The 27,113-nt window shown below is 41.6% G+C and overlaps 1 protein-coding gene across 4 annotated transcripts; it reads right to left on the reverse strand.

The window, feature by feature from the left end:
* Positions 1-2,135: 2,135 nt before the first annotated feature.
* Positions 2,136-26,831, reverse strand: LOC117560863 (protein FAM53B-like). Of its 4 annotated transcripts, none has more exons than XM_034237953.1 (5): positions 26,728-26,831; positions 13,778-14,060; positions 12,154-12,208; positions 9,244-10,115; positions 2,136-3,336 (listed from the first exon to the last, which is right to left on the reverse strand). In XM_034237953.1, exons 2-5 carry the CDS (start codon positions 13,856-13,858, stop codon positions 2,995-2,997), a joined length of 1,350 nt encoding a protein of 449 aa, XP_034093844.1. In that variant the 5' UTR covers positions 13,859-14,060; positions 26,728-26,831; the 3' UTR covers positions 2,136-2,994. The 4 variants fall into 4 exon arrangements, with proteins under 4 accessions (XP_034093844.1, XP_034093845.1, XP_034093843.1 ...); XM_034237954.1 differs by having other exon boundaries at positions 13,856-14,060; positions 26,662-26,825; XM_034237952.1 differs by having other exon boundaries at positions 26,662-26,825.
* Between the last annotated feature and the right edge of the window lie 282 nt (positions 26,832-27,113).

Genomic DNA, 27,113 nt, shown 5'->3' on the forward strand with positions numbered 1-27,113 from the left:
TGAACAAACAAGTAGCGCCTTAATTCAGATGTATCCAACTCTCACTTGGTTTTTCAACCACTTCTCTTTTCTATCGTTTCCTGTTAACCATTATTCATGCTTTTAAATGCTCAATTCTCCTGTTCGATTATTACATAGTACTTATTTTTTCACATTTGGTTATTGTAGACATTGGTCCTTCCTTGTTCACACAAACTACCTGATAACAGATCATGTATGAATACTCTCATTACCAGGCTTATTCTGATGATATGCATTTATTAAACAATGAGAATATCTTTGTAGTATACTATGTTAGTTATTTACAATAAAAAACGAATGAGGTTGCTTTCATAAGCAGCAGCTGAGACGCAAATAGTGCAACGTATGTTAATCGTATGCAAGACAGATCCATATTTTGGATACAAAGTGACCTTATAGACATTAGCACTGACACAAAATGAACTGCATACATTTACCATGATCTTGCTTTTAAGAGTTATTATCTGTTTTGGTACCGTTTTGTTTATGTACCCTTGTTTTCCTGCTCCTATTATACTCACGTACAAATAAACTATGTCTCGTTTCCCCTGTTTGTCTGAAGTTGCTCTATTTTTGACCACCCATCTGTAGTACGTCAATTTTCCCGGAACAAAAAAAAGCAACCCTTATCACAAATGACAAGTTCCTCCAGAAGAGGACAGGAGGCGGCTAAGAGGCCTAATTTGTATCAGTATTTCGTAAAGAAGCATTCATTTGAAGTTAAGATGCAGGCATGATTCCCACAGAGCTGGACATAAACACTAGATTGCGCCTTGAAAGGCTGGGAAAGGTGACGTCGTTATTCTAACCTCCTCTGAAGTTCTCAAAGAGTAGTTCAAGTCATTTTGCTGACAGCGTGAAACACAGTTTGCTTTGAAAACACAGCCAATGTTTTCTCACATGTAATCGAGGCAGTGCAGTCCAGGGCGCTGTAAATGTGTGTAATATGGCCTTTCCTGTCTCCCTCTCTCCAATGTCTACATTTGCCAGCCGCAACTACAATGCTCCCTATTTATAGCACTTTTGCCTCAGATATTAACTCTCTCCCCCGCTACTTCCTGTCAGAGAGGAAACGTGTGTGTGTGTTTGTGTGTGGTTCACTGACCTTTGGGTGAAGCGAGCAACCAGACTGCTGTTGATGGCAACAGGATTTTGTGTTTCCAGCCTTTTTGTGTCAAGTTGAGTGAGGTGTGAACAGATGTCACAGCCTGTTTTTGAGTGCTCTGTCCAGCTTTTCATCCACTTATTTCCATCATCGCATCATCTAAAATAACCTATTGGGAATAAGAAAGGAATAAAGTGACAGCTAGGGCCAGGTGACAAGTTTTCTGCGTATACAAGCAATCTATTTCAGGGATTTTGAATGAGTGTGTGTGCTGTACGTGTTTGGGTGTATGTTTGTGTAAGCCAACACTGCGGGGTTGAGATGTTGAAGTTCACCTTCCTCCAAGGCTATGTTCGAAGGAAAAGCAGCAACTATGTGGAATATCCTGTTTTGGACGTAAACACTGTTGTGTAGCCAGGGCTGCTCCCCATGTTGGAAAAACAATGTGTCCTATCACTTTATGTCAGCTATCAGCCTCCCCGGTGGCCAATAATAATGAACACATAATCCTTTAAAGACACAGAGCCTTGTTAGAAGCAGGTCTTATAAAAAGGTGGCAGGTGTTTTGGGTTTGTTTCTCTAACTTGGACAGACATAAGAGAGACATGGTAGGAAATCCCAGGGAGGAACACGCTTTTTCTGTCTGTCTGCCACGCACGTCCCGGGACATTTTCTCCTGACATCACCTCCTCTGGTCACCTCTGGGTTACAGGCAGGGGATATTCCATGTCTAGACTTCCTGCCATTTTGTTTGTGGCAGCTTCACAACATAAGGGCATTACACAGAGAGATATAAATGACTTAAGTAGCGACAGTACAAATAAATGTGTTCCATAAACAAAAAGACATCAAAAATGAGAATGAAGTTTGAATGACTTCAGGAAATGGTTATGAAATGTGATGCAGGAGGTGAGCAGCCTATACAGAGCTTTGATCAGTCAAAGTGAAATCTGTCATCTCTTCTTGAATTATTAAGCATTCATCAATGAGTATGAAGCTAAACCAGGCGTACGAGTGCAGGTTGTACATTTATTTCATGTCCATTCTGTTAGAAGAAATGCCTTGTATTTGTGTTCCTTCTAAAACAGCTCATAAAAAACATTTACTTAGAAAAATATACATTGATATTAGAACTGAAAAGTTGAGATTCAGTGTTTAATTCAAATATACAATTTGCATATTAAAAACTACAATAAAAAAGCTCAGAAAAGGTGGCTTCGATTGAGGCTAGAGAACCCATAGAGCAAGCATCCAAAAGAAGGCACATCATATTCCGAACTCCTCATAAAGCTTATTGAGCCGACATTCAGTAGAAAAACAGTTTCTCATGTGTGCACGAAAGACAGGGAGGAAAGTCGAGAGTAAGTCCATTAGAAGATACTTCTTCCTGTTGTTTACCCCTCCCTGTTTCACCCCATCCTTTCACGTCCACTTTCTCTGAAAAAACAATGAAACTCAAGCTAAATACAGGAGAGCCCAGCTACTGCTACAGTACTACCTATGGTTAGCTGACTTTGGAAAGGTCATCAGGTTGAAAGTAAGTGGGGGCTGGGTTTTTTTTTTTAAGACTAACCCTCACTCTCCTACTCCTGAGTTAAGCTGAATACCCAATAAAAAACAACTAAGGTCACTACTTTTGATTCAAACAGTATGAATGTTCAAGGCAAACGTGTCATTAAAAAGGCCACCGTTAACAACATACTTAATCCTTCATCATCTATATCACTTTCCTTTTCTTTCTCTTTCAAAGTCCACTCTTCCACTCTTTTCCTTACAACCCTTCTCAATATCCATCTCTTTGCACTTCATCAATGTCCAATAACTTTCTGAAACAGTCCAGACACAGCCTTTTAAAATCTCCTAAATGTTCAGTTTCTTTCAATCTGGTCAAGATCCAGTTCTCCCCCGAGCTGGAAAATGTCCCTCTGTGTCCCACAGTCACCCTTCCAGAGGGTGTGTTTGTCTCCCACCATGCCTTCAGGCGAGCCGGGCCGCGAGTCCATGCTACAAGCAGAATCGCTATCCAACTCCTCGTAGGATGAATCCTCATCATCTCCTGCCACTTCCTGCCGTGAATCCATTCCCAGCTCGGACACAGCGGTGAAGTCTGGTTGGCTGAAGGTGTCGAAGGTGGGAGGGAGCAAGCTTGATTGGCAGCCGTCGGTGGCAGAAAATCCAGGGCAGCTCAGGCTCTGAAAGGTCTGAAGTTTCTGTATAGAGGAGACAAAGAGGGAACATAGATGTTGGTTTGTACACCTTAGCTCAGGTTCACATTCTGACTTCACTCCAATGAGGCTATAAAAGTCACAGGGTTTGTCAGGGGGGAATTGGAGCTCAGGGTTTTCCGGGATGTCAGTTTGAAATTAGGTTTCATTCGGGCAGCCAAAAGCTGGCGTTTCCTTTCATCTAAGGCATGTGAACATGTAAACACGCACACGCACAAGCCACAGAAGAACATAGTTCTGCCTTCAGAAAAACACTCGAAACATGGAGATGATTTGCAAACCACAAAGGTATCCAGTTTCAAACTTTGCTCCAGGCTTAATTACTGGTAACCCAAACTTGGATAGAGGTTAGGATGTTTTGTTGTTCTAAACTCTGAGGGAGAGTGGAGGAGAATCTGTATACGTGAACAACAGCCTGTGTTCTTGCTTTCAACACTTGACCTCCTACAGATTTAATTTACTAAGAACTTGTCTTTCATGCTGTCTTTCTACCCCAAACTCCTCTCTGCAACAAAGAGAGGCAGCCGTGCAGCGAAGGGAAGGGGTTAATGATCTCTGGAGTGCCCCAGCAGCAGATGTTGGAGGCATGGAGGTGAATAGAGATGAGGTTTTGCTCTATAGAGCCTCAGCTTACATGACGGACACCTCTAATGTTCCCTAGTGTGTTTGGACATTGCTTTTCCTGTTTCAATGAGCTGGGATACTCCCATTCTTAAGTCTCATTTTAGTGGACTCGCTTTTTTCCCTGCCATGATTTAGCACGGTCCAGATGAAAACTATAACGCATGATTTTGGCTGTCCGAGTTAAGAGCTGGCTCACTTTTGCAGGATTAACTTTACAAGTTAGCTGCTCGGACACAGGATACAGCATCTGCAAACGCTTGAGGTGCTCATGAGAGGAGTAGGAAGGAGGCTGTAGTTACCCCAGTGGAGTAGAAAAGGGGATTTCTGAGCAGTCTCTCTCTCTCTCTCTCTCTCTCTCTCTCTCCGTTCAACCCCCAGCATTACCCCACTACTAATTATCACAGCAGAGGAGGAGACGAGAGGAAGGGAGACAGAAGGGGGAGAGGCAGCTTCTCTTCATATGCTTTCTATAAAATCTACGAGCATGAATGGGATTTGGGTGGGTGTGGTGGAACGTTGGGGGAGCAGGGTTAGATTTCTGTGTACCCAGCTTTGCCTGTGTGTTTTTTCTTCTTTTCACTTGAGCATACCCCCACTCAGATGGAATACACACACATACACACACATCTTACATAACCCATTCGATTACCAGAAGTTGTAAAGGTTACTATCTATAGACTGCCTAAACAGAAAGTTGCGATCCTTAATGGGGTATCAAACACAAATATACACTCCCATAAAAGGGGGTTCAAAATAAACACTTATATATTACAATATATATTATAAACTAAAGCTAGAGAGTCTGAGATATATTTGCACTTTTTGGTTATCAAAAGTATCAATAATTATTAATTACGGCTGCACTAGCATTCATTCTCACGATAGTATCATATGGCGATAATTTGCTAGAATTTGTTCAAATGTTTGAAAAGCTGATATCATTAAATGCTTTATTTTCTCAGTCTAAAACTCAGGATATTTAATTTATTATGATATAAATCAGAGACATCTCCACATTTGGGAGGCATAGCATTTTTCTGCCATTATTGCATGAAAAAATAAATATTCCGATTATTTATTTTTCTCAATAGTTGGCGTATATTTTTCTGAAGATCAGCTAATCATTGCAGCTATTAGTAGTATTAAGTAATACGCTCCAGAACACTGGATTATACCTTTTCCTAGACCAAAAACGTCTTTGTTCAAACCCCTCTCTCTTTCTAAACCAACAACACTTGCTTTTAATGCAGGCTATTGTTAATTGTCAAGTCTCAAACACAAACGATTCTGTGAAAAGATCAGGTATGTTATAATGAAAATCTTAAGGCTTATAACTCCATTCTATAATGTATTTGATTATTGTGTAACAGGGAGTCTTTTTCTTCCACGTTCTAATTATTCAAAGTCATTTAATACAACCCTGTGTAATAACTGTTAGTTTGGTAGACATTATCCATTATTCCAAACCACAATTAACATAACCAGAATTTCCACTGTAACAACATTATCTTCAACATGGGGATTGAAAGGCAGCTGCTGGGAGAGAAGCACAAGCCAAGAGGTTACGCAAATATCCTCCTGATAATTAGGCCAAACAACAAACAACACCCTGCAAAGCTCTCTGGCAATGGACCTGCTGTGAACTTGAAACACACACAAAGAAGCACATATACACAGAGGCATGTACACACACAAGGAAGAAGTTTACTACATGGTTAATTTGCAGGTTTAAAATACGAGTAGATTTCTTTGGATAAGCTCAGTACTGAAATTAGGTCAGATAAAAAACCATAAAGGTCTCTGAGGCAAACGGACCTCCAACAGGCAAACATTTATAAAACAAAGGAGATGGCAAATGTGCAAGCAAAGACAGGAGGACTTAACTCATTCCTGATCTGGTTTCTGTATATGTTTAGTTTTCACAGTACCGCAGAGAGAATGCATGGTGGCAGATGTAAGGTGCAAATTCCAACAGGTAAGAAGAAAAATGAAAAAACATGATACATAAGTGAGATCAAAGAGCAGATGCGACGCCATGCTGCAGTTTGGTGATGCTTTAGAGAGCACTTTTGGGACAAGTCATAACATGTCTTTTAAAAAAATGACAAGTGCCGTTCCACAAGACGCCCACCTAGGTGTTCCCAGAGCACCTGTGGGGCTCGACGCTCAGCTATGATCACCATGTCTGCCATCCCAGGAATGAGAGAGATGAAGAGAGGAGGAGCTCGAACCGGGGCCAGCGAGAGGATATTAATAGAGAGGGGTTTGACTGTCAGCTTCCCTGATAAAATAATACCCGCTTTCTTCACACTGCCATTCCTCTCCTGAATGCACAAGCAACTGCACACACACACACCACACACACACACACACACACACACACACCACACACACACACACACACACACACACACACACACACACACACACACACACACACACACACACACACACACACACACACACACACACACACACACACACACACACACACACATTTACCATCTAAACACCTCTACTGCCAACAAAGCAAAGCCTGTTTTGTTTTTTTAAATGTATGCCTGAAGTTTTCATTTGTACTGGCACTGGGGCTAGAAAGATGACACAGGCCGTTTCCTCAAAAGCATACTCTGAGCTGAGTAAACAAACATTCAGCAAAGTGACGGACAATCTAGAGATAACATTTCCCGTCTGACGGTTTGCTACACCCAGTATGAAGAGGGTAAAACAATAAGGAGCTGAGGAGAAATGTCAGTCGGGGATACAAATGTGGCAGTGGACAAAGTAGTGAACTGATTCGCGGCCGACAAGGAGGACATTCAAGGAATGTAGGGGTTGGTTTCACGTAAATCCTATCGGTAGTCGAGCTATAGCTTATTAGCATGTCATACATCCCCAGAATTCACACTTCATTGACGTGGTGGAGGAATCTAAAGGCCATATTACACCATGTTCCACTGACAACACACCCGAGGGGCTTGTCATATGTTGACCCGCACAATCAAACCTTAACCCCCTGAACCTCCAGCAGAATTAGCAACAACCCTCTGCATTTGGATTGTCTAACACATAATACAAATAAACACATCTGTACAGGGGAGAGAAGACCTTCCTTTGGGTGCAGAGACACAGTTTGTTGGGACAAAGATGCACACAGTAATTGAGCTTTCTTCACAAGGACTGTATTACTCATCCTCACACCTATTAAATGGAGTAATTATGATGGCTAATGTGCGTAGGTGTGAGAAGAAGTGATAACTCTTAATAAATACCCGAAAGGCAGAGTGAGACGTGGGAGTGTTGTGATGAAAAAGACAGTTATACAAAAGGTGTGCGGCATATAGCCAGCGGTAAACTATAAAGATCGTCACTTAAATCACACAGATTCACGGCGGTCCGTTCAAACATTGAGTTTGCCCGAAAGCAGCTGAAGAAAAAAGCGGTGGTAATGTGTGATGGCAGTTCTGACATATTTTTCAGTGGCTTCAAATCCCTTCCTCAAATCACGTAAAGGATCAACCTTCAATAAAGGGCGGTAAGATCAGATATGTTTCCTGATAGCATACAGATACAGCACCGGTTGTAACCAGCTAGGCATTTCCACATTATCACCTTCTTTTCCAGACAATTTGCCAGCTGCGAGAGCTTCCCCTTGGCTCTAAGCAAGAACACTTTTAACTTGGGACAACTACGACAAACTTAAAATAGGTGATTTAATTGACATGTCATATAACAAGTTAAGCTTCCTAATCACACTTAAAGCCAGACTTTAACCTCGGCCGATGAGATAATATCATGTTAAGCCTGAGTAGCGCAGAAAGAGGAAGAAGTGACAGAGTTTATGTGTCCTAAATCAACCTGTATGTGCTGTGTTGCTATCCTCACACCAGGCATGCAAGACAATGTTGCACAAGTAAACAGTCACAGGAGATTCTGAAATGATAAACTCTAACCTGCACAACCTGACTCCTTTCAGCAGTGCTGAGTGCATGCAATCACTCATTCTGAGGTGAGAAACAATGGCACCACCTGTTAACTGCTCAGAACAGTGACCACGTATACAGACATCTGCAGAGGTATGCTCCTGCATTCAAGCAGTGCAGCAACCTGAGGTAACGTACAACTGACTCCATGTGTGCGTTTGTGTATCAGTGCATATGTGTCTGATTTTCCCCTCTTAGCAGCTGGCATGACTGGAGGAAACATGCTCGCTAGGCTCCATTACTAAAGCCATGTTGATCCAACCCTGGCTGGGTCCTGAGGGTGACTGGCTGGGAACACAACTCTTTGGGAAGAGGAAGGGAGGGGAAGGGGCATACATTGATGGTACTGTCTAATAAGAGAACAGGAAAGGGACCATATTTCCGTGAGAGTGGGTATGACGACGGAAGATTCTAGTGTGTCATATGCATGCTACGTGCTGGAAAGCAGGAATAAACGGAAGTCAGGGAATAATTCGGCTTTGATATCAGGGCCTGCTGTTTTTGCTCTAGCTTCGTTGCGGAAAATCAAGATCATTCGAACGAATAATGAAGCAGGATGTGAAAAATCAACATATCTGGTCTCTGTAAAAGAACCAGAGCAGTGCCAAGCATCAACACATTACATGTCATTAAAATACATCTACAATTTCTATTTTGGGTTGGTCATTTCTGTTCCACTGCATCTGCTGACCCTACAAAAAACGAACAAACTCTTGTTCTGGGGAAAAGCAGCATCCAAATGAACTGTGAGGGGTCCAACCATCAGACGGACTGTTTACCCAACAGAATAAATGAAATGATAAACCGGAGCCGGGCTTGCTAGAGCGTGGTGCTAGGCAGCGTGACCGAACAAGAGGAATGCTTCTTTCGTGAGCAACACTCCCTGAGCTGGAGTGAGGGAGGCCTGAGATCAGTTAGCCCTGAAGCCTCGGACCGTCGACCCAGAAAACTTAATTCAGCCTAATTTAATCCAGTCCCGATCAGACTCAGAGAGAGAGACAGGCCCGGTTATGTTTGAGGATCCCATGAACTTCCCCTTGGTCTCAGAACAAGAAAGTGATTGTGTGGTAAATAAGTTTGATCCAGGGTTTAACTGAATGTAATTGAAGACATTTCGCAGAATCAAAGCAAGATTACGAATAAGCTGATGGTGATTTATGTTCAAATCATTCAATGAAAGTAATACTGAGCTATGTGAAATTAGTCACTCTATAATACCACGCATTTCATTGATTGTGAATGTGAGTGCCTGTCTGTGCGTGTCAGGAACAAAATGAAAGCTAACCTGAGTCATCTTTGCCAGGTCCAGTGAGGGACGCTGCTCCTGGGCATCTTCCGGCCGCCTGCGCTTCATACCGATCTTTTTGTCGTTCAGCACGCAGGGGTGGGACTTGCTCCGAGACAGACCCCCCGATCCCCTCGCTCTCAGGCCGGCTCGCCTCCCCAATTCTGGAGTAGAGTCTGGAGAGCTGGCCTCCTCCCTCTGCAGCTCTGGGAGGCTGATCTGCTCGTGGGAGAGGGACAGGGGTCTGAGGAAGTGGTGATGATGCGAGGGAGGAGAGGTAGGGGAGACTGGAGAGGCGGTGAATTGAGGGTGGGGAGGCAGTCGCTGGTTGAAGAACGGCAGGTCCAGGGCTCCCTCTATGGGGATGCTGGAACGTGAGGGCAAACTGAAGCTGGAGCTACGCTGCATGGCAGGAAAATGTCCTCCAGAGAAACCCCCTCCTCCTCCTCCTCCTACTCCTCCTCGCACACTCCCTCCACTGTGGCACCTTCGTTTCTCCACCGTCGTCCACACTCGGGAGCCTTGAGGCCTCCAAGATGAGCGGCACCCGCTGAATTCATCGGAGAACGACAGGGAGCGGCACTGACGTTTGCTCGGGGGTGCCGTGGGAGCTTGGCTGGTAGCTGTAGTGGTGTGGGGGTCAGTGGTGGGTGTGGAGTGGGGGGAGAGGGGGCCGGTCATGCCAGCGTCGCCGAGGCTGAGATCTCTTATCAGCGTGGAGATTGCCGTGGCGCTGCCTGGCGAGTTGGCCCAGTGCCAGCCCCCCGGCTCCGGCATCACATCCCACAGCCTCTCCAGACCGGCACCAGGCTGGCAGGGGGCTCTCTGCTGGACCCCACAGCTCTGACCCAGGTCCAGCCACCTGTCTGCCTCTGTAACATCCAAAGAAATACAAACTCACTCTCATGACCTCCAAATCAGCCACTTTATGTTCCTCTACATGTAACTACAGCATAAAAAACGAGTTAAAAGAAAGGCAACAATGTCTCAAAGGAACTTATAATATGTAACCACACAGACACAAACAAACAGGGACAAGCTTAAGGTCACAGGCGATGTAAGGATAAACTGGAGATTATTGTCTGGTGACTGAAGTAGGGGAGAAACTGAACATACATTATTATTATTATTATTATTATTATTATTATGAAGGGCGGTTACACAGCACTAAGTACAGAACTCCACACAAAATCATGAGCTTTGATGTATAAATTTGTTTTTGAAATGTGTCATCAATCTCTCTCCACATGATCAATGGCAGATGAACTAATTAACAATGCAGCTGCAGAGTTTTACTGAAAATGACATTCAGTATTCAATGCATTTCAAAGACATCTGGTTGTTTTGTATGAATATTATGGTACTCGACTAGTGCTCATTGTGGTACGTCGATGGCTTAGTTGCTGACAGCATGACTCAACAAGATCACGATGTGTGATTATTTTTCACATTAACAGCTGGATGACATAAAAGAGGAAACATCAGCTGTAAATCATAATGGCGCCTTACTCTATGTCCATTTATTTGATAGTTACGGACAAAAAACTGAAATCCTAGATCATGAAAGAATTGCCACTGTTCCTCAGTACAGAGCAAGTCGGTCCACCAAATGTTATAGCCGCTGTTTTTGAGTTATTGAGCACACAAACAAGCAACATTCAATCTGCTGACTATCTTGAACCTGGACCTGCAAGACTGTTGATTACAAAAACATGAACTTCATATTACAATGAGAAATCAGTGAAACAGTTGGCACGCTCTTCCACAAGTCAATTGGTCAGCAGGATGTGCTTTGGAAAGCTGTGTATCTTGCCAGCTGTCTCCCTGTCTGTACAATAGAGTCTATCACACATTTTTGGGAGATAATACACCTACAGCAAAGTGCCCAAGTGGCTTGAAATACTAAGCCAAGTGGTAAAGTCGTGAATCTGTTGAAGCTTTTGGCAAAAAGGGCCCTTTGCTGATCCAAAACCCCGTCCTCTTGGATGCCTTTCTCTAATTTTGGCATTCTGTCTCACAGACTGAAGCACGGAAATCATTGTTTTGAGCGGACAAACAATGTACGGGGGCTACAGTGACGACCTGACAGGAATGTTAGGAAAACAACTTGACAAAGGGAGAAAGGGATGAACTTCAAAAGGCCACCCTTTGAAAGCAAGAGACAAAGTGCTGGTTGAAATAACAAGACATGTGCGACAATGTTAACGTCAACATTAACAGTGGAAACAGCACGCCACGCTTCTTTCTGTAACGTCACCACACCCCCTTCTTCCTCAAAAAAAGAAAGGGAGGATGGTGATTGATAGCGGGTGCTTGAATTTACAGTAGCATGTCCTTCAACACAGGGGGCAATTACTGTAACACTAAGAGAGCCAGAGGGAAATTGTTGACATTGGCAAAAGCATATTCAATTACAGTTTACTCCCATGAGAGTGGTGTGCAACGTAGTGTGGAGGCAGGTGCACCCTGATCATGAGAGGGGGACGAGTGACTGCCAGAGAAAGGGAGAAGTGAAAGACAGTGGATAAACAATGAGACATTTATAGTGGGGGGTCCCTTTCTTACTTCAATTTATTAAAATATTTGAAGAGCAGTCTAGTAGGCTATTGCATTTGTGAAACAACGTTTTGACAAATGACCCCAACTGAACCGTCATTACGGCAGAGGAAACGAAGATAGGATTTCAATTATATATATTTAAGTCTCATTGATATTAAACTCTTTTAAGAGTGACCTGACCCAGAGGGCAGCATGACATTTTGTACAATAATAGCAAACAAAACTCACACAGTACACATGAATGAGCACAACATCCAGTTATAATGCATAAGGTAGATCAAGGGCTATCATATCGACAATCTTTGCATGTAAGAGGAAGCAAAAAAGGAATGACAAATAGAGATAACCCACCCACAGTTCCACAGGAGACGAGGGTGGTCCCTCTGCTCATGGTGTGGAGCTCACGCTGTGGAGGACAGGCAAACACAGGGACCGAACGTCAGCGAGACACAAAATAAACCAAAAAGTGCGACCTATTTGCCATTACAAGAGGATCAGAAAAATATATCAATGCCGATTTCACTTTTCAGCTGCTTTATAAAACCACTCCACTACCTAAAGTATGTAGTATATATAATCCACTACCTTTATTGTACAACACATTTTACAGTACATTTAAAAAAGCTTTTATGAGAAGATGAAATACTTATTGTTGTCTCCCTCAACCAGATACCATTTTGAAACGCTAACCTAAAGCTGCATTAAAGAATATCTTTGATGCCGCTTCAGCTTTAAAACAAATTATTTTTCATAGTCAGTTTTGTCTACACATGCCCATTTTCTAATCCGACACCTAGTTCACTTTTAACTACAGGGTGGTGGCTACCTGCACAAAGGACAAAAGGAAAATGCCATGATGCAATGCTCTAACTCAACTTAAAGTTATCACCACAACAAAACAATGTTTTCTAAGATACAACTCTAAAAAAAAAAGCTATTGTTTTGCAAAATATGATTAAATTCAACAATTTGAAACTAAAACTTCAGATCTTGTGAAAATGTAATATTAAGCTATAGGAAACCGACAACTACACCAAAGAATATATTGACAGCTATATATTATAGAAAATGTCTACAATAGTGTAGAAAAAAATGTTGAAAAAGAAAAAAAAGCAGGAAAATATGTGAGAGATTTGCAAGGCCTGCATGCTATACATGATCAGGCAAAGGTTATTGGAGTTTTCATTATATACATATCTTGATGTTAATCTTTGGTTAAGATTTGTTCTGTTGCACCTCCAGTTGAGAGGTTGAAGGAGTATTTAGATTTCAGATAGACACAATCTTTACAATGATTTAAAGTGTTTTTATAGACAGGGAGATAACAGCAGGGAGAAAGAAAGCTTTGAACGGATTATAATTTTAAGCAACTCATCTACTCTGCTATCTGTATGGAGATACAAAATCAAATGCAAATACTCGTCACTTTATGGCATGATCTCTACCAATCTCTTCAGGTTTTTCCATTCATCTGTAAGTTGTCATAGGCTTGGGGCAGGTCAGCCTTGTTTATCAGATGTTAATCAATGTACAAACTGACTTTGGACTCAGCTATTTAATGCTAGCTTTTTCCTTGCTTTCAATTTAGTGTTATGCTAGGCTTGAAAAATCCTGGACCTCTTGATACTGAATGTGAAATTGATGTGCATCTTCTCACATGACTGTGTGTACAGCAAATACATTTCAAAAAAGGCTGCTACCTTCTTTCACTGTTACACTAATCAAATCAAAAACAAAAAAGAATGACTAACTAATGAACAGGCTAATACATTGTGGTCTGGTATACATTTATTGTGCCAGTGAGTATACCTGAATCAATGTAGCATCTGTGGCTTGTCGCCACGCCCTTATGTAATATAATCACTGACCTATTAATTCTGCTGACTACTGCCTAAATTGTGAAACACTGTGCAGCTACTCACTGAAGTAAAAAAAAACAGTGTCCTTTGGGTGAAACTCAAAAACATTCCCTCACCAGCCGTCTCTCGGTGTTGTTGGACTTTACATCATTGACACCCTTCTTCTTTTCCAGTGTTTTCAAGTAAATGATCACCATGGTAGCATGCAGCTCTTTTCCAGTCTGTTTAGATGCAGGAGAAGGCCAAGGGCAGCCATCTTAGACGTGGAGCCGACACAGGTGCATTTGGGCGAAACAAACGACCTGTTGGTGACCTCCCATCTACAGTGGAGCCCTCGAGTGCTGCTGGTGGCGGTGATGGAACTAGGAGGGTGTGTCCAACACTTCAGCTGATCCCTGTCTTTAGAGGAAGGGAAGAGTAAAGTCAACAAGAAATACAAATGTACTGCCAATGGGTTCATTTCTAGGACACATGCAAAACATTGCAACATGGCTAGTTTCCACTTTGCCAAACTGAGTCAACAGGTAAGAAAGTTGGAGGATAAAGATTCCAGGTTTGGGTGTGTCGTGCCAACAGATGCACCTAAACACAGCTCAGGCATAGCCTACAGCCGTGGTAGTAATTAATACTTTTATATGTTTCACATATATACTGGGGACAACAATCTAATAAAACTAGGCAGAAATCCCTTTTAATGTACAATCAAATACTACCCCTACGTGAGGAGAAGCATGCAAACTGCAGATCATGTACCGGGCTGTTTGGTGCTTGACTGATGTCCAATAACACATAGTCTCACATAGCCATACCTATCTCTATATCACTGTGTCAGCGGGGTAGACAAGTCTGGCCCCACATATTGTCATTTTGGTATAAAAAGGCTTTATTATATTTCTTTATACCATTCACAAATGTTTGGGCGACACTCAGCACAGGATGAAGCGACGGTGCCCTTGCAAAAGTAGCGAGCGCCGATTGCAAAAAGGAGATTGACGTGTGAGATATGCTTTCAATGGCTTATACCAACACACAACATCCTACTCAGAGTAAATAAAACCATTTAAAGAAGGCACATAAATAATACAATCCAACTCATTATCTATGCAAAGAAGGTTATGTTTTAAGTTCAGTTTGTTGGTTCTTTGTCTGTTTGTCAGCAGTTTAATGGAAGAACTACTGTCCTGATTTTAGTGAAATTAAGTGTGTAACATGGGCCAAAAAAGGACCCATTACATTTGTGAGCGGATTCAAATCACAGGGTTGACACATTACTTATGGAAAATAACTTTTCCACATATTGAACTTGATGAAGGAAAGAGACTTTACACTGAAAAGAGCACTGAAAACTAAATTAACTACTGACAGGCATAGGTTTACTTCATTACGTAACAAAGTAACTCAAACAATCAGAAAGGCCAAAGCCAACTTCTTCATAACAATAATTAATGAGGCAAAAGGTAACACTAAAATAATTTGGGAACAGATTAAAACCTTACTGGGAAGCACAGGCCAAAAAAGCAGCTAGAACTAAAAGAGAATGGTAACCTAGTGCAAGACCCAAAACAACTTGCCATAGATTTTAATACATATTTTATCAACTCTGTAGATGAGATTGCACAGAACTTCCCTTTGAGAGCAGAACATATTATCAAAGTCGACGAAAGTAAGATGTCCTTTTGCATTCAACCCATATCGGAATTAAAAACCAAAGCAATTATTAATTCTCTTAAAACTTCAACAGCTAAGGACACATACGCTATGGATTCTACAATGCTTAAATCACTGCAAGATTACTTAGTCTGCCCTCTTGCCCAAATCATCAATTCATCTGTATTACATGGGACATTCCCAAGTGCATGGAAGACTGCAATTGTAACCCCCATTTTCAAGTCAGGTGACCCTCTGAACATCAACAACTACCGCCCAATTAGCATCTTACCTGTAGTATTCAAGGTGGCTGAGAAGTGGGTGTCAGAACAGCTTGTCTCCTTCTTAAACAACAGTCCATTTCAACTTCATCCCATGCAGTTTGTCTTCAGGGCAAATTATTCAACCAAAACAGCCAACTGCTTTTTTATAGAAAAGGTCAAAGCAATGGTTGACAAAGGAGGTGTTGTTGGTGCAGTATTTCTGGATTTACGCAAAGCCTTTGATACAGTCAACCATAAGGTCCTTCTGTCCAAATTGTCGGCTTTTAACTGCTCTCCATTAACACTCAGTTGGATTGAATCATACCTTACTGGTAAGCATAAGCATGTTATCGTCAATAATCGACTCTCTCCAGCTCTAGACTTAAGCACCGGAGTACCACAAGGTTCAATACTTGGTCCACTTCTTTTTTCCCTATATATTATTGACCTGCCATCTGTCTGTCCTGATGTGGAAACACAGCTATATGCCGATGACACGGTGATATATGTGCATGCCAACACAAAGCAAAAGGCTGCTGATAAACTGACCTCAGCTTTAGTGCTGATCACTAGCTGGCTACACCGCTCCTGTCTTCAGCTTAATGTCAACAAAACAGTTGGAATGTTTTTCACAAAAAGAAAATGCAACATTGTGTCAAATATAAGCATCTCAGGTGAACATATTAACATTGTGCCTCAGGTTAAGTACCTTGGAATCATTATTGACTCTAATTTAACATTCAAAACACAAGTCAAAAAAGTGACCCAAAGAGTCAAGTTTAGCCTAGCAAATTTTAAATACATAAGAAACACAATGACATTGAATTCTGCCAAATGATACATGAATGCCATGATCATGTCACATCTTACATACTGTCTCACAAGCTGGGAGCAAATTAACAGCTCCACACTGAAGCCACTAGTAACCCTGTACAAACAAACCCTCAAAGTACTGGACCAGAAACCTAACCGCTCCCATCACTGTACCATCCTCAACAAGCATAACATCCTGAGTTGGGAAGATTTAATAAAGTATAGGAACATCGTTCTGGTGTACAAAATCCTGCACAATACAGCCCCTCCACCTCTTAACTCATTGGTTACTCAACGTAACAACACCAGACTGACCACTAGAAGCTCCACACGTGGCGACCTATCAGTCCCATTCAGGAAGAGTACTTTTGGTCAGTCATCATTCTCGGTCATAGCAATACAAAACTGGAATTCTCTACCCACTCAAATCAAAGACATACATTCACATCCCACCTTCACAGCTCACTTAAAAACATGGTTCACTGAGAACTACACCTGCACACACTAGTCTGTGTTGAGTATGGCGTGAGTGTTACATGTTGTGTTACATGTTGTGATCATGGATGTTGCCCCTCGTTTCTGTTATGTGATTGTGATGTGCTATATGAGACATGTACTATATAGTAACGTGTGTTGTTTATTGTTCTCTTTTATCCTCACACCGGTATCTACTTGTCTTTCATCCTTTTTATTTTATTTTATATATTTTTTTATAACTAATGCTGTTGATATATTGTCATTTTAAGGGTGTCTATTACCATCTGGCCGGGGACAACAGCTGGAAATTAGCCATGTCGGCTAAAGCTGCACCATTTACTGTTTTTGTGACAGTTCATCGATGGGGACTGTCCACGACACTATAAATAAATAAACTAAACTAAACTAAACTTGAACTCTATAGTACTTAAAACATTTGCTTATAGTGGAGTTAGATGTTTGAGCTTGAACCATATAAGCTGGATTCTCTAATAAGTGAAGCAAAGCATTTTAACTACCCAATTGAACTATTCCGTGCAAGATTTTACTGCTGAGATAGTTGATCAAAATGAGTGCCGACTTCTGTTTTTCCATTCAACACTTACCACCATGACTCTCATAGCAACGGATCCACTCAGCTCTCCTTATAGCGAAACGCTTATAAAAATACAGTCTTTGTAAACAAAACAGGCTGCCATATGTTAAAGAGTTTCTCTACCCCAGTACATAATGGAACATTTGGCATGCCAACATAATCTACGGAACATATAGGGATCTAAACATGCTGCAACAGAAGGCCAGCTCAGCTAATCTGGGAAAAGGCATCACTCACAGCACATGACTACAGATGTGGCTAAGACGCATGGATAGAAAAGGAACATATATGGAGCTGCGGTTTCCTCATCGACTGCCTTCACCCGCAGATGGAAGAGCACGGACAGTAGCTACTGCAGTAAACACAAACTCTTAAAAACACTTAGATATATATATGCAAGGCAGATGGGCCATATGCTAAACACGCATCATCATGTCTGCTCTCCTCAATCTCTCAGATGTTAATGCATGGGAAAGATAAATGACAGGCAGGTCCATTTATGCTTACATTAGCCTTGGAAAAAAGACTACAAATGTAGAAATAGCTGCCGTGACCTTCTCTCCGTCATTAGACAACCACCAAACACACCGATAGCATCCAATTAGAGAGTACCAGCATGGTTCAGATCAACTGTTGGCTAATGACAGCTTTCTGCTGTGGAGCAACACATGAGGCTAATGGATCTTCCAGGCCTACTATGTTATCCGGCCCGTGTAACATGTGGTTTCATGTTAAGTGAGGGTGGTTGCACTTATATAACATGCTTCAGAGAGACAGTTGCAAGTGTGCACTGGGTATTAAATGAGTCTTGTGGGAGAGTAACGAGTCTAGAGGGGGGGAAAAAAGAGGGACACATCATGAAAAATAAAAATTGGACAGGTTGTTCACACAATAATTGTCATATCTAGTCATGTTGCGTTTCTTCACTTTGTCATCTCTATTCCTTCCCTCTTGTTGAGCCCCATGACTACATGAAGACTATAAATGTTTTATGTAGGCCTGCCCTAAACCAACTGCTAGCATATGACTCCTATTATCTCCATTTATCCCGGAGAGTCATTGGAGCACAACTGGGCCTCCGCAGGCGAGAGGGACTGCTGGTGGAGGTGGGAGTCAGAGGAGACAACCGGGAATGTTCTTCTTGATCAGTTTTGCCGATTACTTTACTGATTAGGGCTGACACTGAGTAATGGGCAGGCCAAAGAAGCAGCATTTGTGTGAGTGTGTGTCTTTGTTAGACAGGGTAAGAGTTGAAGAGCATGACGGTCACGTGTAAGGGTTGTTACAGTGTGCCGTTTGACTGAAGTGTGACGCGTTCCACCAGGGCTCGAACAGCTGTATTAATGCGTGTCTGTCTATGCTGACGTGTACTTGTGTGTGTGTGAAGTGGGGTCATGGGAGAGGGCAAACCGAGTGTGAATTCAACCACAGAGCCATGCTTACTTAATGATCCGACTCTTTATGATGGGGAAACCAGAGATGAATGAAGAACTGTGGCGCACTTGTGTGCAGACTCTACTGATCTGATCAGATTTTTTTTTAAAGTTTACTTTACTTTACTTTTTCTGTGTTTCTAAAGATCCCCAGGATATGATCAGGTAGCAGGACACCTCAGCCCACAAGTAGTCCCTTATATTGTACACAATTATTTAAAAAAAAAGGCAGGATTCATAAAACGTTTTAAGAGTAAAAGTCAAACATTTTCAAGTATTTTAACCAAACATTTACAGACCATAGAAACCCTGATCGTCTCATCTAAATAGATACAAATGCGATTGCAAAAAAAAAAATTCACAAAATTCCTTTATACCCACTGCAATTAATATGTAAAGTCTTTCCTTCTTACTGGCTGTTCTTTATAAATGTGCATGTTTTTGTTTAGATCAATATTATGTATTGATAGTGTGACACCTTTGGACAGAGCCATTTGAGGGGATTGTTTCAATTCAGTACTCTTTTCCTAAATAATCATGTATATTCAAATTTAAGGCAAGCATATTTCTAACCTTGAATATATAACAGTTAAAATTAAGCAATTTTTCAAACTTTGCAAGACTTTAGTTACTAGAAACTTGAAATTTTCTGGACATATGCCATGTTTTCCTAGCATGAAAATCGGCAGATAAAGTCAATGAACGCTGAGAAAGTAGTAATCTGTAGTAAGGGTGAATAATTTAGTCATGCATATTTATTTAATGTATATGTAAAATATATATATTTACAACGCCTGTCTCAAACAAATGTCTCCCGCGATGTAATGTCAGGTTTGTGCAGTTGTCATTTTACATGAGATTAAAACTAAACTGAAGAAAGGCTGCACTATCAAAATGGAAACGTGTTATTGTTTGGCCTGTTCTAGGTTCATGTAACACTATTTCACCTCCATTGTGGACTCAAATCAGATGGTAATTCAAGTCCGATGTGTGTACTCTGGGGTGCAGACAGCAGCTCTTGGCTCACAATGGCCAATGACTTAGGAGGGCACTAGAAAGGGCAGCTAAGATAATATGGCTCTTTGCCCAGGCGGTGATTTGTACAGGCAGATGAATAGAAGCCTATTTGGGGCCCCCTAAAGTTCTGTGACGGGGTGTTTGGTGTCCATCACCAATTGGCTTTGGTTACTGCATACTTGTGCGGAGCGCGTCTGGTGTCAGGACTTTGATCGGTGGCTGCAGCTGAAGAACTCATTTCATACTAATAAAATGATGTACAAAACACAGCATGGGCGATGCAAGTGAAACACCTTGTGCATATCATTTAAAAACGTTTAGTGTTAGTGTCAAACTGAAAATTGAAAATGTCTCTCTATTCAGACGTGATTTTATAACACAAGAGACTTGAGGTTGATCTGTTTTACATACTATTAATGGTCATGGGAGACAAAACTGAAGATCAAAAAGAAAGGTTTTGCACTGTCCGGTTTTTTTGTGGTCCGGAATGAATAAAAGTAAGGGCAATTATTTTGTCTAAGTCTGCAGTGTCGATTGTTAATTCAGGGTGAACACACAGCCACCCCTCTCTCAATGAGGCCGGGGTCGTAAAAATTGTCCTAGGGAGGTCAAGACATACCACTGAATCCTCTGGTCATCACCCTAGTACCCAGTGGCAAGGGAACACTGGCCAAAAGCAACACGCCATCACACCACGAGTTCTTCAGAAGTACATAAACAATGAAGAGCACATTCAGTCAAACTTTATGCGTTGTCAGTAGTCAGGTTCTGGCCTCCTGTTGCAGATTCCCCCGCACGTTTCTCTAACGACAGTGACCATCAACCTCTGCATAAATACAGTCAACTCTTAAAGTCCTACTTAATGAGAGGTTTAAAAATATTTACTTTGAAAAGGGAGCAGTTACCTACAACAACTCTGGAACGAAAACAGAGGCAGGAAACATAACTAAAAATAATTTCTTGGGAATAACCCTTCCTTAAAGTCAACCTGATAGTCCAGTTAAAGGTGGGGTAGGTAAGTTTCAGAAACTGGCTCGAGTGCACTAACATTTGAAAGTACACAGCCGAAAAGAATCCGCCCCTTCCTTCAGACTTCCTTACAGAGCACCTCCTCCAACACACATGAACGCGCACATGACGTCAGCAGACTGGTGAAAGTGGCCGCCTGTTGCTGGCGAGTCATTGAAGTACTGCTGCAATGCACGCCCAATGACGGCACGCCCAATGACGGCACGCCCAATGAGGGCACGAGATACATTTGTGCGTGCACGAGATGGAAGGCTGACAGACAGGGCGGCAATCCAATCCGTTTAGCCGGGCCGGCTAAACGGATTGGATGTACTTTTTACAGTACTACGGCTTCCACAGATTACATTTTTTTATGGATTTTTGGTCAAAGCACTTCAGATATTCATTGCTATCGGGATGTTAAGAGCATTCCATGGAATATAACAAAAAGTGTATCTCGAGCCGGTTTCTCAAACTTACCTACCCCACCTTTAATACTGCCAGCCTAGTTTTTGAGAAACGAACAAGTACAGCACACATGTGAAAGCTCACTTCCCTTTGCAGTGAACGGGTTGTGCTTCCCTTGTGGTCGAATGCTGCTGCTGAGTTGGGTGTGGAACGCAATGACTTTATTACCAAATACATTGAGTGAGACAACCACAAGTGATATCTACAAAGCGGTGTGACATTTAAAATGCCTTAATTACCATTCCTGCTTTGCCAAAAAATGATTTCACAATCACATTTAACATAAGTAACCTTCCTCATGAAATAAATAGAGACATGGCTTGTTCCCTTTATGTTTAATTATGTTTGATAGCTTTAAGAGATGGCTAACTTAACTCATGTGCTTTTGCTACAGTTACTGTCCAAAAGCAGATTAGTAATGTGCAACAATTACTACGATTATGTAATATCCAATTATCTAGCCACGCCACAAAGCATTACAAATGTGTTTTTAAATCAATCCAAGATTTTTTTGATATTTCTTTGGGTTCATTACCTGGCTTTCTTCAAATAAATCGTTGCGCAGTAGTACACTGTTTGTAGGAATTGTATAGGCAGCCATAGCAACCAAAAAAAAACAGAGGATAACAGTGACAACTGGTGATGTGGTGAAAAAAGCAGACATCACCCAAACATGAACAGCTCATCATTTCTTTATCAGGGAGTCTGTTTGTTATAGGAAACTGGACTATTGAACAGGGCCAGTTTACAAAGCTGCAACACGGTGACTTCCAACCTGCAAACACAGCGTCTGTATATTAAGGCAGCATTCAAATGTATTTGGGATCGACCCCTGGATCTCAGAACAGGACTTAGTTAACCGAAGTCTTAGGAACCCTGACAGGCGTAGGATCAGGTGTTTCAGTTTGAGTAAAGGGAGGTATGGGGCCTCTTGCCCCCTGGAGTGACCCTCGCATGCCATGACTCCCCATACATCAGGTACCCCACTAATTACACTAACCCCCCACTCCTCCTCCCTATCAATGCCTGCCTTTCCGCCTGTGGTTTCTTCCATTATCCATGAGTGCCTGTTCTGTTCTGCACACACTAAACAGAGCCTTAATCCATCAGGGATACATTACATGGGAGCCTCTAGCAATCCCAGGCAATTGCACAGCTCTATAAGGGCGACCACTCCTATATTATGCAAGCAAGTGATGTTATACAGATTGTCACTACCAATCAACGAATAAAGTGACATTATTGCCGTTACGTAATGTTCCCGATGTGGAGCTGTATGATATATGAGTTTAGAGTACGTACGGCTGGGAGAAAAAGAAAACTGTGCAGCATTCCACTGGTCCATTCATTCATTCATGAGGGGCTCAGCTCACCATATGGATCCTCTGACTGCTCAGCATAGTGTGTGTAGAGAGAGAGTAAAACAGATGCATAGATATGAGATGTGAAAGCCAACTGAAAGTGTATCATTTGTGGTGTTTTCACTGCATAGACAGCTAGGGCAGAATGTGGGATTTTATCTAAACTTTGCACTAAACAAGAATCAAATAACTGCCGCTTCAACCTACCTACCCAATTATTGAATCAGTTTATAAGTTGTAATAAGAGTGAGATGTTTCTAGATAACTCACAGATTTAACATTGGATTGCACCCCTCTTAATACTCCACTTAGATCCCCAACAGTACCATCCTACATCCACTTCTTGACTTTATGAATCAGCTGATCTGCAGCGAGTCTAATTGGTTGCAAATCTTGCTGGTGTTCAGCCTTGTGCAGTTGTTTGCTATGACCTGCAGGTGTATGTAAAACAAGCTGACGGACTTAAACACAACTACTGAGAATTAAAATATACCGCAGAGGCCAATAGCCGGGAGTTATGACACATGTCGGCATGATAATTAGGAGTTTTGTGCAAAACAGCATTGTCAAGACACATTGACTCTGTTCTCAGGCCTTGCACAGAATGAAAGCATGAAGGATGTTACATATTAGTTGTCTTTGTATGAGGAAAATATATTGCAGTTAACTGTAAAAATCCTACAACTTGGAGGACATGCAAGGTTTGCCACAAGTTTGGAAAACAGGTTCTAAAAATACAGGCCGTCTGTGCCAAACACCAACAGAAGCTTTCAGTTCTCCTTTTTTCTAGAGATTCAATTTAGGGATAGTTTCAGACTGTTTCAATGCCATCTCCGTACAACATGATTCAGCCAGGAGCTATGTGACATCTGACATTTTATGGAAAAGCCAATCCAAAGCAGCACAGGAAAATAAACAGAGATGCTAATAAAACCAAGACCCTGGGGATATAAAGTCTCATTTAGAGTCAAAACGCAACAGCAGAGGAAAATTCTTCTTTTGTTAAAGTTGATTTCTCACTATAGCCACATAGGAAAACCACAGTGGGTGTGTTGATGGGAGCCTTCCTATTGCATCCCAGAATGCTTTTCATCTCTAAGTAGAGTGTGGTGCCTGTCTTTGGGGGTTGGGGGAGTCCTTCTCTGGTGTATGTGAGAATGCCTCTTTTCTTTTCTTTTCAGCTGCATGTCTTTGGCTCTGTGGGCGTTGAGACGCCAGACTTACAAATCTATCATGTTAATGAGGAAGGAATATACAAAATGAGGGATAACAAGTATGGTGAAAACATGAAATAATAAAGTATTTGTTTTTAAACTCCCTGAATTCAAGCGGTATGAAGCGGTGTGTGTGAAGCAGTTATGATCGCAGGTCACGGAGAAGAAAGGGAAGCTTCTGAAGTGAATAGAGAGTAGCATGGAAGCACAGAGAGGCAAGGCTAACAATCCTTTTCTGGTAGCTTTGCATAATGCCTTGGGCCAGGGAACAAGTGAAAGAAAGAGAGCCACAGTATTAGTTGAACAGAAAGATGAAGCAAAAAACACGCAAAAAGTGAGATTGAAATCTACAGAAAGTCAGAAAGAAAGAAACTGACAGAGTGGAAAGTGGCAGAGTGTGTATGGACTGAGGGAGTCGTACACACAGACGGAGAATGAACCAGAGGCTCGCTCAGCACACAGCTGCCCACAGACAGAATGGAGCTCTAATAGGGCCTTTCGCCTGCAACACAAAGACGTTGCAAATGTACGCATCTTAAGCACACACTGGAGTGCAGAGCAATCCCCTTTAAAAACCCACTGGCCTTAATTGCTTCCATCAATTATGCCTATAGTTTGTCCAAAACAAGTCTACAGACCAACAGTGCAAGCCCTTTTGTCGAAGAGTACAATTGATTGATCAAAAGATAAAAGTGATTAGCAGCAACTGTGATGAGAATTTGTTACTTCTTAGTTTTTCATATAATGCACAAGTTATCAAACCTCTATAGAACAAGACTGAATGTTCCCACAACACTGCCTTACATTACATTACATAAAAGCACTTTGATCTGACATAGTTGTATGTGTGAATATATCAGATGCATTTATTCAAAAGGGCTTTGGTTTGTTGTGTGGCCGTATTAAACACTTAATGATAATGCGTTTGGATTTTGGCGATTATAATTAAGATTGAAAAAGGGTAAACAGATGTATATATTTGTCAAGGATAAAAACATTTATGAAACATACGTATTGGAATAGATATGTATGCCGTTGTTGACAGCTACAGCAAATAATACATTTGCAGGTTGATAGAAACTTAGAGATAAAATGTGTTTGTGGTCACCAAGCTGTAATCAAGCAGTTGTTTATCTTCTAAAATCCAAGCCAGGTGTGGTGGTTACCATAATCTTCCCAAAAAAGGCAGATCAGAAAATATTCAGAACAAGCCTCCTCATCCAGTAATGCATCTATCAACACTCGCTTTGTAATTAGTGACTAGAGCTGACATGTGAATTAATCTTTAAGCCGAGTCTACTTCACCTCCAACCTGAACTCCAGCATTTTCTGAGCAGGATTCTTGAGAAAAACTACAGTCATTTCCTGTTTAGTTAACCACATTAGCCAGCCATCCCCTCAAGTCAAGGACTACCGCTGCCATGGTGGCAGCAAGAAACATTTCCATGTATTTTCAATTAGGGAACCCTGGTACCAAACCAGTTTTCCATGGTATTGTGTTTATGGTGTCCACAAAGATCAACAAACTGCCGTGCAATTTTCGAGAGGGCAAAACATAAAGAAACCAACAGTTACTTCCTAACCCACATAGGAAAGGAAACAACACTGACACATAACAAGAGTAGTGCCTTGTATCCATAGTGCTCTTATTCAAAGTGCTTAGAAGGCAATAAAGAAGTTCTGAAATGAACCGGTGCTGTTCAAAAGACACAAAGCCAGCAATACATCCACCCATAGATATAAAAAGACAATTCACTTTATTGTTTATGTTTTTATCAGTATCTTATCAGTATTTATAAACTTGGGGAAACTCAGTTTTAGTTTCTTATATGTGTAATAACAATAACTCAGGGTGTACAACCCAAATGGTCATACAAATGTACTATAAACAGTGTATATTTTGATTGGACTCCAAGGATGCAGCTTTATAGCTTTGCTCTGAGAACAGAAACCAGATTGATGAGAAACAAAGTAGCTCATAGTTTAAACCTCTTTTGCATGAAAAAGTATAAACTATGCTCATATAAGTACGGCAATCAGTAATTACAGATCTCAAGACGGAAAAAAGTATGTGGTTAAGATTGGTGAGAGATATGCAACCAGGCGCTATGACTCGAAGCCCTCAAGCTGCTCTCAATCTCTTCTTACCGGTTGTGGTGAGGAGCTGTATCTCAATATGAGCTGCAAGGCACCCACACTGCCTCTCTCGCCACCTACACAGGTACTGTGACAACAGCCTGGACTTTATTACCATAAGTGATAGATGGAGGGGAGTTTGCTGGCCCACAGAGCTTAGTTAATGTGTGCAGTTCCCGCTACGGCAGGTTATTAAGTAGTAACTTTTAATGAAGCAACAGGTTTGCCAGGCTGGGCAAGGAATTTGATTTCCAAACTCTACAATAGCTGATTTAGTAAAATAAAACTTGTAATACAAACATTGGACATAATGTGACATCTTCGAAGTGTGCCACATGGCACAAAGTGCACATTTTTGTGGCTACTCTGGCTTAATGGTAGCAGATACTTGGGCTGAACACCATAATAAGTTGTTCAACAAAAAACGACATTTCTGTTTTCTGATGAATGCCCCAATGTAACCTATGAGCATGAGCAGACAAAGTAGCCTATAAACTCCACAGCAGGGAAATAATGATGCACACATCAACACAGTTATAACGATCATGTATCCCAACAAATATCCTACCTGGCCAGCAGAGGCTGTTTTAAAGTTAGCTCATCTTCAACAAAGGGAATGCGAGAGCAAAATCACCAGAAGTTTCTCGCAGTTGCAGCCGACAGTTCAGCGTCGCCAGCGCAGGACTGACCGGACTGCGAGCAGCTGAGAGCTCGCTGCTTCTTTCAGCCTTCAGCAGTCATTGTAACAATATCCGCGTACAGACAAACCATGTGGACGGGGAGGCAGGAAGAACGGTGACCGACTCAGAAACCTATTCAGCACCGAGAGTACTATGTTACTCTACATTAAAAATCTTCCCTAAGTAATACTTACATTAACTGAACACAACAAACAGTTTAAGTGCGTTTGAACGAACATCTCAAAACTTTATTTGAAACAAACAACCCCACCTTTCCCCAGTTGGTATATTCCACTTTGGTTCTCCCTCAGGCATTTACAATACTCATGTGCTACTTTGT

Source organism: Gymnodraco acuticeps, unplaced genomic scaffold (assembly GCF_902827175.1).
Source record: "Gymnodraco acuticeps unplaced genomic scaffold, fGymAcu1.1, whole genome shotgun sequence".
Lineage (NCBI taxonomy): Eukaryota > Metazoa > Chordata > Actinopteri > Perciformes > Bathydraconidae > Gymnodraco > Gymnodraco acuticeps.